This window comes from Panicum hallii, chromosome 7 (assembly GCF_002211085.1).
Source record: "Panicum hallii strain FIL2 chromosome 7, PHallii_v3.1, whole genome shotgun sequence".
Taxonomy (NCBI): domain Eukaryota; kingdom Viridiplantae; phylum Streptophyta; class Magnoliopsida; order Poales; family Poaceae; genus Panicum; species Panicum hallii.
Genome location: NC_038048.1, coordinates 43,117,692 through 43,130,604, shown reverse-complemented (window position 1 = coordinate 43,130,604; position 12,913 = coordinate 43,117,692). Strand labels below are relative to the sequence as shown.

Sequence of the window (12,913 nt, the reverse complement as noted above, 5' to 3'; positions counted from 1 at the left end):
AGAAAAGACCATCACTTTTGCCGTCCTTCCTCTCGCGTGCGCGCGGGCGTGGCCACGGGGCAATGCCCCCGGTCCAAAAGGTCGCGTCCCGGCCCCCGGCGCTGCATGCTTCATCAATTCTACCGGCACCGGACGAAAGGCATGGCCGGGCCGGACCTCCGCGACGGCGACGAACGCCTCATGCTGGAATGCCGAGCGGGAACCGGCCATTTAATATGACGCCAGCTACGTGCCGCATGCCTTTTGTCTCGAGTGTGCGCAACGTTTTGCTCAGCTGCTAAAAGGGCTCGCAAAGGCGGTTCCGAACCTGAAGGCTGCTTTGGCCGGACATGCGCGTGCACGCTGATGCGCGCGGGGGAGTCAAGGAAAGGGGACGGGTGCTTGTTTACGATCGGTGTGCGGGCGACCACTTGGCACCAACCACTCCACTGCGCTGCTACTGTGGTGGCCGATGCTGACTCCTGTAGCTAGCTGCTGGCCTGGGCGTCTCCATTTCTTTTGGCTTCCCTATTATGAGAGCGGCAGCAGCAGCAGCATTCGGTCTACTGTGCAAGCTGGGGTCATGGTCCTGTTTGGCACAGCTTGTGAACCAGCTTCTCATCAATTTTAAACTGTGGGCTGCCCAAACGCTGGGCTTCTGCACCGCTTCCCCCGGCAGCGCTTACCTACCTCCTTCACAAAACGCGCGTCGGTGAGCAGCAGGAACGGTCCAGCTTCTGCGGCATCCGCCCCACGCGCCGGCCTCCGCCTCCGCCCCCCGCCCCCGGCGCCTCCGCCTTCGCCCCCCGCCCTCCGCCCCCGGCGCCTCCACCTCCGCCCTCCGCCCCCGGCCTCTGCCCCCGCCCCCGCGCCTGCCTCCGCTCCCAGCGCCTGCCCCCGCCCCCGCGCCCTGCGTCGGCCTCTGCCTCTTAATTGTATGATTAATTATATCATTATCTTATTTAAGAGTAATTTATGATTAATTTTATGATATATTAATTGTTAATAATTTATGAACAAGTTTCAGCTGTGCCAAACAGAGCCTGTGACCAGCTGCTTAACCAGCTGCTTCTCTGGCCAGCTAGCCACCAGCTGGCTTCTGAATAAGTTTCAGCTGTGCCAAACAGGGCCATTGTACAGCAGGAAATGCAGCGCGCACGTGGTCCGCTTGGTACACGCGGCATGTGTTGTGTACTGAACACCATATGCTTCCATACAGTACTTTGTTTAAGGAGATACTAAATCGGTTCGCGTTATTCATGCGGTGTGTTTCCTTTGTCTTTTCTTTTGGATCAGCCGCAGTTGTTGGGTCGTCATTGAGCGACTCCTCCATTTTGCAGTACAATTATGAGCTCATGCCTCGCTATAACCAGAGAACTAAACATGAAAATCCATTGCATTGGTTGCCTTAGAGCTAAACAATCACTCCCTCCGTTCTTGAATAATGACATCTAAGACAAGCTAACTATGCTTTATTTTAAACTAACTAGCCGGGTCCGCCCCTGCATATATTGCCATACATGTGCCTCTAAGATGTGGCTAACAATTTGTTCGCCGCGCCTTAGGTAAGATTTTCTTAAAGATACTTGCCTATAACACAAGACACATGTAGTTAAAAATTATGGCAAGCTACAATTACTGCAGCAGAAAAAATGAATGCCTGCCTGAAAGATTAAGGCGCGTCTAATGTTGAAGTCTGATGTTGCTACACCATCCAAGCACATGCACGAAACATCTCTCCATCCCTCACTAGCTTTTTACTGTTGAGTCTGATGTTGCTACACCTCCCGTAACTATCCATTCTCCCTCGCTCGGTCATCGTGCTGCCCGTCTATTACTATTTTTGAAAAGTGGCTTGTTATATACGGTAAACCTCAAACCCGGATAACCTCGCTACTGATGATCCACGGCATGATGGAGGGTGAGGACCGTCCGGGGCACGGATCTTAACGGCCGGATACGATCATACAGTAAGCACGGGGTACGTACACTGATGCAGCAAAACCGTTACTAAATACTCACACCGTGACGTGTAGCTCCAATTCATGTAGCTAGCTAGCACCTAGCACTCTAGGTCTCTAGCAGTGGCAGCCTCTTGCTTCCGTGCCCAACTGTGAATTGTGGCGCTGCCTGCAGGTGCTGTCCCTCTCATCTTTTCTCACGCGATCGCTGTTCGGTCTAACATGTCACCGATTGATGAGGTTAGCTAGCATGTCATTCAAATCTAGGTAGAAGAGATCAGCATGCAGAGTGCTTAGCAGCAGGTCAAGAAACCTTAATTGTTAAAGCCTTGGCTTCGACATTCTTTTCTATTCGCTTCTAGCCTTCTACACCCGTACCCAGCGACACACACGATCATACGAGTCCAAATACGACAACGTGCGCCATCTAGTAGTGGTTTCCACGGCGAGAGAAAAAAGCACGTCGTCAAGGGTTAGGTGCAGGGAAGGTAAAACGGCAACAAATGTTTGGTTACCCTAACTGAGACTTCCCCGCCAGTGGCTGCCACACATGCATGCAAGAATCTGCAGCCTCTCCCGGGTGATGGATCGAAAGGGACGCCTGGTTGTTGAAGGGGGCGCCGGTTTAGTCTTCACCGAAAACATTTCTAAATTTCTCTCTTGGCAATCACCGGAGATGGATGCAACATTATTCTTGGTCGATGAAGGAACTGCGTGTTCTAGTTGTTGCCTGCAATTTGCAGCCGGAGAAGATGCACGCGTCGATCACAACTCGCAGCTACTCTACTGTAATATCTTTCTTTTATATATATGTAAATATATGTAGTGGTCGATCTCAAGACTGATGAACAGCTTCAGTTCTTTGTTAATGGTTGTGTCGGTTTAGCAGTGTTGTCGGACTCGCTACAGGAATCCAGATCCCAACAAAAAAAAAATGTGATCCTCATCGTCTCTTATTTGCTCTTGGAAACACCTTTTCTTTTGGCAAGCTTTCAGGCATGTGCACTGTGTGCGGTTACTTTTTTAAATGGAGAAAGCAGGCAGTTGATTTCGAATTCCAGATGTGAGGTTTATTGTGACTTGGTAGTGGTACATACACTACTCGTATATAGTACGTACTATTTACTTGTTGACACGATGCATAAGATAAACATCCTTGCTTCACACCTATCGATCAACCAAACAGTTTAAGGCGGCGACGTGGCACCGGCGGCTGACCGGCCGTTCATCTGTACGCAGCTACGTAGTTGGCTAGCTGGTCAATTCGGCAGCTAACCAAGCTTACACGAGAATCCGCTTTCCCGAAAACGCTTGCGCTTTGCGGTAAGAACTCCCAGCTCCGAAGTGATCAGCTGTTCCCGGATGCCAACACGCATTGATTGGCCGGGGTTACCTGACTGTGTCCACTCACAAATCGGGATGGATGGACAGATAAGTGAGGTTGAACGCCAATCTGTCCTTGGTACCTGACCATGTCTATTCAGGAAGACACGCACGATTGAACTCCGTAGGCCGAGGCGTGCTCTTGTGGGTTAGAATGAACAGGCGCAGCATATTGCGTGTTAAGGCTGGTAATCAAGTGATAGGCTCGGGAAGTTTAAATTTTTAATTCAGAGAATCAGCTTACCTGTTGCTGTTTGATCAACGGCGAGAGGATCCGTACAGAAGGAAGGCAGTGATATTCTTTTTATATTCTTGCTTTAATTTGAACAGTGAGAGAGTAGTAGGTAGTAGCTACGTCTTGGAAGGCAGGGACCTTGATACGAGGACATTATCTTGAAAGCAAATATAAGAATATGAGTATGTTTTTAAAATGCTTCGTTGACAAGAAAAAGAATGCATAAACAGTAAGCATCTACATACGTTTTTTTTCCCACAACTTGTCAATTTCTATGGCGCTGTTGATACCAACATCTTAACTATGGGGAAATAATCAAGCAATGTCACTGGTACGTACCAAATGCCAGCATTTTTGCAATTTGTGTGAGCTTATTGAGATAATATAAAACTTCCAAATTTGACAATAATGCAACAGTTCAACGACAACTATATGATTAGCGCATTCAAGGCCTTATCTGTCGATGGAATCTGCGCAAAGGACAGCTCGAAGATAGCAGCAGCAGGTGGCGGAAAATAAAGGAAAAATGCTCTGAACGCGTCCAAATTAGCTGTGGACCACATTCAAATCCGTCCGTACACATCAGGAACTCCCCATTTTCAATGAGTGAGCTAGTACAAAACGCTTAATCCAAACCGATCATTTAAACTATCTGTTACCCGGTTGCAATCCACCTTTTAATTTCTCCTATTTTGGTATGAATCCGAACGAGTCGGACCTAACCCTAAATTACCCTATTTGCAAGCTAGGAAGACCCTGTCCTAAGCAAAGTGCCCAACTTGCTCTCTGCCGCACTACCATCCGTGCTGATTTCGACGAATCGGAAAAAAGGAGCGGCATTTCGCCGTCACTGTCGCGCTTAATCTCCTTTCTAGCTCTGCTTTTCTCCCTGATCGCCCTCCGTAACCCCCAGCGTCTGATGCAACCGTGCCGCCATTGTCCAACTGGCGCCGCACCAAGCAACCGCACATGTCGAGCCGCGGCGGACGCCACCGCGGCGCCCGCGCGGCCACCTCAGGCACCCAGATGGGCAAGCAGGGGCCCCGCCGGGATCACACGAGGCCCCACGCGCGATCGCGGCCCCCCGTGCGCGCGACGTCGTCGGCACGCCGGCCCCGCGGAAATCAACGGCCGCGCGACGCGAACCGCCACGGCGAACGAAGTACGGGCCCCTCCACCCCTTTTTTTGTTGGGAATTCGCCGGAGGAAGCGCGGAGGAGAGAGGGGGGCACAGGTGGAGCCAGGGCTCCCGTCGTGGCGGGCTGACAAGTGACGCGGGGGTTTGGTGAGGGGAGTCTGCGCGGTGGGGGCGAGCGCGACACCGCCGCGGCCTGTGTCCAAGGCGTCGCGCGCTGTCGGCGTCGTGCACGTCAAAGAGGGAGCGACCCGCGCGCACCCGCCATCTCGCGGCCGCGGGGGGGCGTGTATATATACGCCTGGCCCTGCCACTGTCCCGGCTGCAGCTCTGCACAGGCCCTGGACACAAGAGATCGAGGCTCCGTCGTCGCAGCAATAGCATCGAACTAGAGAGCTAGCCGTCGAGGCCGCGACCGATCCATCGGCCGGTCACGCGGAGCAGGAGCTTGAGGCTCGAGGTGGTGGTGCGCGCGCAGCTCGCAGCTGGACCTTGTCGGAAGAACGATGGGGAAGGGCCGGGCACCGTGCTGCGCCAAGGTGGGGCTCAACAAGGGCTCCTGGACGCCGGAGGAGGACATGCGCCTCATCGCCTACATTCAGAAGTACGGCCACGCCAACTGGCGCGCCCTGCCCAAGCAAGCAGGTATGCAACCGAGCCCCGGCCCATCGGCGGCCAGACGCGAGCAGCAGTCCTCTTCGGTTGTCTGCACTGGACATCCATGCATGGGAGTTCTAATAAATGGTGGTTCTTGAATTGCAACAGGTTTGCTGCGGTGCGGGAAGAGCTGCCGGCTGCGGTGGATCAACTACCTCCGGCCGGACCTCAAGCGCGGCAACTTCACCGCCGAGGAGGAGGAGACCATCATCAAGCTCCACGGCATGCTCGGCAACAAGTACGGCGCAGCTCGTTGCTTGGAGAATTCCGTTCTCGAGTCCATGGATGAAGCCGGGACTGATAGGAGTTCGCTCGGATTTGTGTCCAGGTGGTCCAAGATCGCGGCGTGCCTGCCGGGCCGGACGGACAACGAGATCAAGAACGTCTGGAACACGCACCTGAAGAAGCGGGTGTCGCCGGCCGGGGAGGAGCGCGGCGCCGGCTCCAAGAAGAAGAAGAAGAAGGCCGCTGGCGCCGGGGAGCCAGCGGCCCCGTCGCCGTCGCCGTCCTCGTCCACCACGACGGCGACGACCAACTGCTCCAGCGGCGACTCCGGCGAGCAGCAGAGCGACGCGAGCAAGGTGCCCGACGAGCTGGGCCTGGAGGAGCTCGAGATGATCCCCATGCTCGACGACCCGGCCTTCGACTTCGACATGCTGGTGGACGCCGCGCCGGAGCCGTACTGCCCGGCCGCGTCCGTGTCCGTGCCCACGTCGCCCTGCGCCTCGTCCACGTCCCCGCCGGCGCCCGCCCGGCCCGGCGTGGACGAGCTCCTCGACCTGCCGGAGATCGACATCGACCACGAGCTGTGGAGCATCATCGACGGCGACGGCGGCGGCGCCTGCACCGTCGTCTCCGCCGCCGGAACGCCGGCGCCGTGCCAGAGCAATGCAACAGAGCCGAACGCCGCCAGCACGACCAGCCAGGGGGCGGAGTGGTGGTTGGAGGACCTGGAGAAGGAGCTGGGCCTGTGGGGCCCCATCGAGGACTACCAGTACCCGGTGGGCCCACAGGGTCCGATCGCCCACCCGGGCACACTCCCTGCCATGGTGGACGACCCGGTGTCCTGCTACTTCCAAGCGGGCCCCGCCCCGGCCACGCTCCAGCAGGACCCCGCATACTCTGCTGTGGTTACAAGTAGTAACCAGCTGGGTTTCTGAGATAATTCTATCTCATCGTCCGTTTCTGATTCTTAGATAGAAAATCCTCAGCCTGATCGTACGGCTACGATTGGTACAAGCATAATACACTGTATAATTGTACAAGTCCATGGCTCAAGACGAGCACAAACTCAACACGAATACGTCGATGGAAATGAATCATCACCGTCGTGTGTATTAAAAAGGAGATCAGTTAGGCTAGTATGCACATACAAAAGATACTATTTCTGGGCAGGCAGGCAGTGTTGGGCAGTGCAGTCAGAGATTCACAAAGGAGTCAAGATTGCCGGTACTCACTGAGTTAGCCTGAAATGTAACCTACCTGCAATACTCTGAAGTACTGATGATGAGCAGCATGTTATCTAGTGCTTCAGTCTTGCTCCCAACACTGAATCGTGTGCATGGCGTCGGTGTGATGCAAGTGCTGGTATCACCCATCGAGTCCCTGCTACCCTTTTTTTTTATCCGATCCAATCGTTTGGGCTTTAGACTAGGCGCACGCAACGGAGCTCAAGTTGTGGCCGTGTCGTGCCTTTTTGACATTGTGATGTAGCCTTTTTGCGTATTTCGTCGCCTCCTTTTCTCATTCGTCGCTGCTAGCTGCTCGTGTTTTTTCTACTCGATGCGCCTTGGGTCATGTTCACACTACTCCAGGCCATGCCTATGCCTTAGCTTTGGCCGAGCAGGTTGCATGATTGAGGTCATCCTCGAATGAACAGATGATGAGGAAGTAGGTTACCTAACAAACAAAGCCAAGAGGGGGTATGTGTACATGTGTAGCGTTTTCAAGCACGCGGGAGAAAGGTTATGAATACAAAAGGTGGTCTATTACTGGAGGCTTCGATTTGGACGAAGTACGTAAAGATCGCCACTAACCGACGATTTAACGCACACGTGTCCTGGGCCACCCGATCAAGATCACACGGTCCTGACGTTTAGCCAAGGACAAAGTTTTGGCGCAAGCGGAGACGACAAAACCATTAGCGAACGAGCTCGTTCGAAGATGAGATACACATGACAAACAATGCAGAACTGTAGAAGTCCGTGATGGGCCTTAAGCGCCCCCACAAAACGAAACAGGCCCATAGGAGATTCATGAGCCATCCACCATCCAGTTGGAAACATAGATTTAGTACCGTACTGTTAGCGGAGAGAGGAGGGAGGGGGAGGAGAGGATACAAAAGGTCCGTTTGGTTGCCTGCCGACGGCGCCACACCGCGTCTAAGGTGCGGCGGCCGATGCGGCGCGAGATGTGTGGCGTGGCGCGGCGTCCGAGACAGGCAACCAAACACGTCTAAAATATGGGGCAAAGGTACCTTGAACCATACTTAACTGGACGGGGCCGGTCAATGGCCGATCAAGAAGGGTCATGGCCTAAGTTAGTGGTCTTCATTGCACTTGGGAGGAGCACTGGTTTACCATCTCCTTAAGCAGGAGAGTGGACGTTATAATTTATGAAAGAGGGGGCCCTAAAAACTAATTTTAAATTATCTATTACATTTTGAGGGTTTTATTTTATCTTATTTACCATGAGGATTAAACTCTACGATGTGCACAAAAAATTCAAAATTTATAATTTTTTATTTATAAAATAATGACAAATTATAGGCATGCCTATTAGTGATAAAAATGCTATATAGATCCTTATTGCACATATTGATTTTATAGCCATTGATGATATGTTATAAGAGAAATTGGAAATATAACTCTAAAGACCTTTTCATACCATATAAGACTGTGTTATCGCCGTATTTTGACCGGACCAGAAGTGGGCCATGGAGCAAGATGGGCTTAGAAGGCAGTCGTGACAAAGTTTGCAAATTGGGCCCCGTGCGGAAGATGGAGGTCATAAGACCGTGTAAATTAGGAATAAGCAGTTAAGATTCGTGTCGTGTTAGGTTAGGGTTAGTTAAAGAGAACAAGTCCGCGGACTATAAATATATACCATGAATAACCAAGAAAAAGAATCAATCATCATCAACTCTCGGCGTATCGCCTCCCCTATTCTAGGGTTTTCATCGGGTAAGTGCCATGCGACCCCGATCACGCTCTGCGTGATCGGGGTAGCGTCACCCTTGCTCGTTCGTTTATGCGTTGCTCGTGCTGAAGCCTTGTAGATGGCGAGTAGCGTTGTTTATCCTGGCATGCGTTGAGTAATCTTTTCCTTTTATGCTTTAATCGTGCTTTATATGTTGCTCTCGCATGTTTGATCGTCGTGTCCGTTCATGGATACGATGGTTTTGTCTTGTTTCGTAGTTATCAGTAGATCCAATCTGTTATGGCTGGTTTCTATTTATTTAGAAGTTTGGTTCGATATGTGCATGATTAGGCCTTGCAAACGAGTTGAATGATCCGATGGTATGCTTTGTATCGGCTTATCGCTTGGATAGAGGTTGTTTCGGGGATTGGCTTTCAGTTGTTCCCTTGCTCTCTGTTTAGATTGTTTTGTCGATGCTTTTGTATATTTGTTAGGCTCAATTACGTGTAGGATGTTCCGGTCATGCAGTGAGAGCTTAGTCGTCGTAGATTGGATTAGATTGTTATTTATGAAGCAAGTTTTATTTGGACATATATATATGTATATATCCCTATGTTGCCCGTTCCAAAGATCCGATCCGGTATTGACACAATCGGCTCTTCATAGCCAATACCGGGGAGGAGGTGATGAGCCGATCACGGCTCGGACTAATCTTTACACATGTCTGTGCACGCAGGAGTTTGACACGTCACACCTTCCTGATCGGGTGTAGGATCAGGTAGCACGCCTAGCGATTCTCAGCCAGGGCGCGCGCCAGATCACTGGGCCGTTGACCGAGGGACCGGGGCCCACCAGCCGTCCCGGAAGCCTCCCGGCTCCTCGTGTTGCCTGTCGCTGCCCGCCGGCGGGTTTTGACCGACAACACATTCTGGCACGCCCGGTGGGACCTTCTTCATCGACTTCGTCATCGTCATCGGCATCATCTCCATCGACTCCGTCGTCTTCGTCGACTCCGTTAGTGGTGATCAACAAGATGGCAAGGGAAGATCCGATCTCTTACGAGGAGCTCTCTGCTGAACATAAGCAGAGGTACGACAAAATCAAGACTCAGTTTGAAGCCGATCTCATCGGCTCTTTCGAAAGGACTCGCAACCACGGTATCAGGTGGAGAGGTTTTTCACCTGAGGGTGCTCTTGATGGAGTGGATCTGTCTACCCCGTCTGAGGACCGTACCAGAGCTTTGCGGCAGGAGGTGAATTATGCAGTGGCTCATTCGTTGCACCGGCATTCTGAAAGTCTGGTTAATACTTTTGAGCGTGTAGCTTTACGGGTGGTCCAAGAAATAATGAAGCATCAATATTCTCCGACTGGGCCTGCTCTGGGAAGCCATAAGGGAGAGTTGCCATTCCAGACCAGACCTCCTTTGCCTTATGCGCTTGCAGCGGCGGAATCACATGGTGCTCCAGCTTACGTGGTTTACAAAGTAGGAGGTGATCCCACAGACCACCAGTTCTTCAATGAGCCACCCAAGGAAATCCCACATGGTTATATGTGTGCATACATTCCGGATAGCAATAACTCAATGCATCTCTCACAGAAAGTAGCTGGAGGGGTTCCTGGAGCTGACGCGGATAAACAAGCTTGGCTAGCAACTTATGCCACAGGGCCGAGTCATGACAGTGTACACTCGGCCCCCGGGTTACAAACGGCGGAGCAAATTGGTGCCATCCTAAGGGATCAGTTTGGCATTTTGCCGAAAAGGAGAGCGATCGGCTATACAAAGCCGTATCCAAGCGATTATGACCTAATTCCATTGCCACCCAAGTATCGGCTTCCTGAGTTTACCAAATTCAGTGGGGCAGAAGGTTCTAGTTCTATCGAACATGTGAGCCGATATTTGGCACAGTTAGGCATGATTTCTGTATCGGATCCGTTACGAGTAAGGTTCTTCTCACAATCGCTTACGGGATCGGCCTTCGGGTGGTATACGTCATTGGGTCCTGACTCCATCCGTACATGGAAGCAGTTGGAAGAACAATTTCATATTCAGTATCATTCAGAAGCTGCAGAAGCAGGTATTGCCGATCTGGCGCAGATGCGACAGAAGCGTGGAGAAACCGTGGCAGAATTTATTCGACGCTTCAGGGAAATGAAGAACAGGTGTTATTCAACGCGGATCTCAGAAAAGGAAGCTGTGGAATTGGCGTCTCTAGGGTTATCGAAGCCGATTAGAGATCTGGCTTTTCAATTGGAATTCACTTCATTGGCACATCTCGTCCAGAAGTTGACGACGCACGAGCAGCGTCACCCTGAGCTGTATCAAGAAAAGTTCAAGCGCCAAGTAGCGCTAGCTGATACTGAAGAGGCCGATGACTCCGGAGAAGAAGCGGAAGTATCGGCTGCAGAGTGGGCTCGTGGTGCAAATCCTGTATCATGCAAGTGGATAAAACCAACAGGACCGGCAAAGGGGTTTGATTTTGATGTGAGCAAAGTGGAACAAATTTTTGACTTATTGTTAAAAGAAAAGCAGTTGAAGTTTCCAGAAGGATACAAACCCCCTACGGCGCAGGAATTGAAAGGAAGATCATATTGCAAATGGCATGATTCTTTTACCCACAGCACAAGCGATTGTAAGGAACTCCGTCGGCAGATCCAATCGGCTATTGAACAGGGCCGATTGATTCTGGGCCAGACCGCCATGAAAGTCGACACTCACCTGTTCCCTGGTGTCAATATGGTGGAAAGTAACGATCGGATGGCAAGGCGACAGCTGGACTTCGCACTGGGTATCAACATGGCGGGGGTGGCATCACGCCGCCAGACCAAAGATGGAGAGGCTGATTCGAGCAATCGGCCCCAAAATGAAAAGGATGATTATGTTACAGAAAGGCAAGTAAGGTACGTAAGGAATCAACGGCCAACTTCTTCTAATCTTCTCAGGAAGTACGAGTACCAGTACCAGCAGCGCCTCCACCGGGAATCTGAGGAAGAGGAGTATGAGCGCCGGACCGGGAAGCGTTTGAGGAAGCACGAAGAAGCCCGCGATCATTGGCACTGCCCGTTCTTCAGGTACTGTTGGGATTCAGGTATGAGCCGATTGCCTACAATCAGGGATTGCCCAGAGTGTGGACCAGGGAGACCAGAACCAAGGGATTCGGTTTTCCAGCGGATAGGACCTGCCCCAATCCGGCAAGTGCGGGTTCGGTCACCACGAAAGGAAGACGAAGAAGAAGACAGGTATCATCGTCCTCGTTGGTGCCCCGATGGACTTAGTCGTTCCCAGAAGCGCAGGGTTCAGCGGCTGCGTAGCTTGGAGGAGGCCGAAGCCAAGTACATCGAAACTTTAAGGAAGGCGCGACCGGATTTGGCAGAACAAGTTCATTATGTGCAGAAAAAGGAGTCGCGCCCGCCCAGGAAGGAATGGCGGCCCAAGTCAACAAAAGCCGACAAGAAGGTATCGGCTGATGCACATATGGTTTTTGTGCTTCCTGCAGAGTTCCACGCGAGGCCCCAGGAGGAGCCGTCGGTAGCCCAACTCGATTTGGGACCTCGGCTGGTGATATTCGAGAAGCCGCAAGCTAAGAATTACAAACACTTGAAGGCCTTATATCTTAAGGGGTTTATCAATGGTCAGCCCGTGAATAAGATGTTGGTGGATACGGGAGCAGCGGTCAACATTATGCCGTACTCAGTCCTGCGCCGTTTGGGGCGATCCACTGCAGACTTGATCAAGACCAATGTCACCCTAAGTGATTTTAATGGGCAGACTTCAGAAGCCCAAGGTGTCCTCAGTGTGGATCTCACCATTGGAAACAAAACCGTCCCGACTTCGTTCTTCGTCGTCAACAGCAAGAGCACCTACAATGTTTTACTTGGCAGGGATTGGATCCACACCAACTGTTGCATCCCTTCCACGATGCATCAATGTTTGATCCAATGGGATGGAGACGAGGTGGAAGTGGTCCAGGCAGACGACTCGATCGAAATTTCACATGCTGCCATGAGCATTTGGGATGCGGAAGACCAAGAGCCGATTTCAGGAATAAGCCTAGAAGGGTGTGATCGCATCGAGGCTACAAAAAACGGAGTAAGGCTGGTCTTATCCACCGGCCTCACAGAGTAAAAGAGCAGGGAGCGACATGTTGTAGCAGAGCCATAAAGGCCGATTCTTGCAATCGGCCCCGAAAAATCGAAGTTGTAAAAACAAATGTGTTACGTAGTCATTATGAAATGGCCAGCATTGGCAGCCGGCCTTGTTCTTTTTACAAAAACTTGGAAAAATAATGGGATGTGTGGAACGGCCGACCTTAACGATCGGCCGAGTTTTTTTATGCTGTGTCCTTTCTTCATCTGCAATGTTGATCTAACGGAAGAAGAAGGGAAGTTAAGATATGGTTTCACATCGGCTGATGAACTTGAGGAAGT

The 12,913-nt window shown here is 51.7% G+C and overlaps 1 protein-coding gene and 1 pseudogene across 1 annotated transcript; both read left to right on the top strand.

Moving 5' to 3' along the window:
• The first annotated feature begins 5,007 nt into the window (after positions 1–5,007).
• Positions 5,008–6,694, top strand: LOC112900155 (myb-related protein Zm1-like). Its single transcript, XM_025968924.1, has 3 exons — positions 5,008–5,338; positions 5,459–5,588; positions 5,679–6,694. Exons 1-3 carry the CDS (start codon positions 5,200–5,202, stop codon positions 6,508–6,510), a joined length of 1,101 nt encoding a protein of 366 aa, XP_025824709.1. The 5' UTR covers positions 5,008–5,199; the 3' UTR covers positions 6,511–6,694.
• A 1,140-nt stretch (positions 6,695–7,834) lies between these two features.
• On the top strand, positions 7,835–7,983 carry LOC112901776 (annotated as a pseudogene).
• The last annotated feature ends 4,930 nt before the right edge of the window (positions 7,984–12,913 follow it).

What these genes read in the sequence shown, in the direction of transcription:
- LOC112900155 (XM_025968924.1), top strand. Translation starts at nt 5,200, where the DNA reads ATGGGGAAGGGCCGGGCACCGTGCTGCGCCAAGGTGGGGCTCAACAAG. An exon ending in CGCCCTGCCCAAGCAAGCAG is followed by an intron (nt 5,339 to 5,458) that starts GTATGCAACCGA and finishes GAATTGCAACAG; the next exon opens with GTTTGCTGCGGTGCGGGAAG. An exon ending in CACGGCATGCTCGGCAACAA is followed by an intron (nt 5,589 to 5,678) that starts GTACGGCGCAGC and finishes ATTTGTGTCCAG; the next exon opens with GTGGTCCAAGATCGCGGCGT.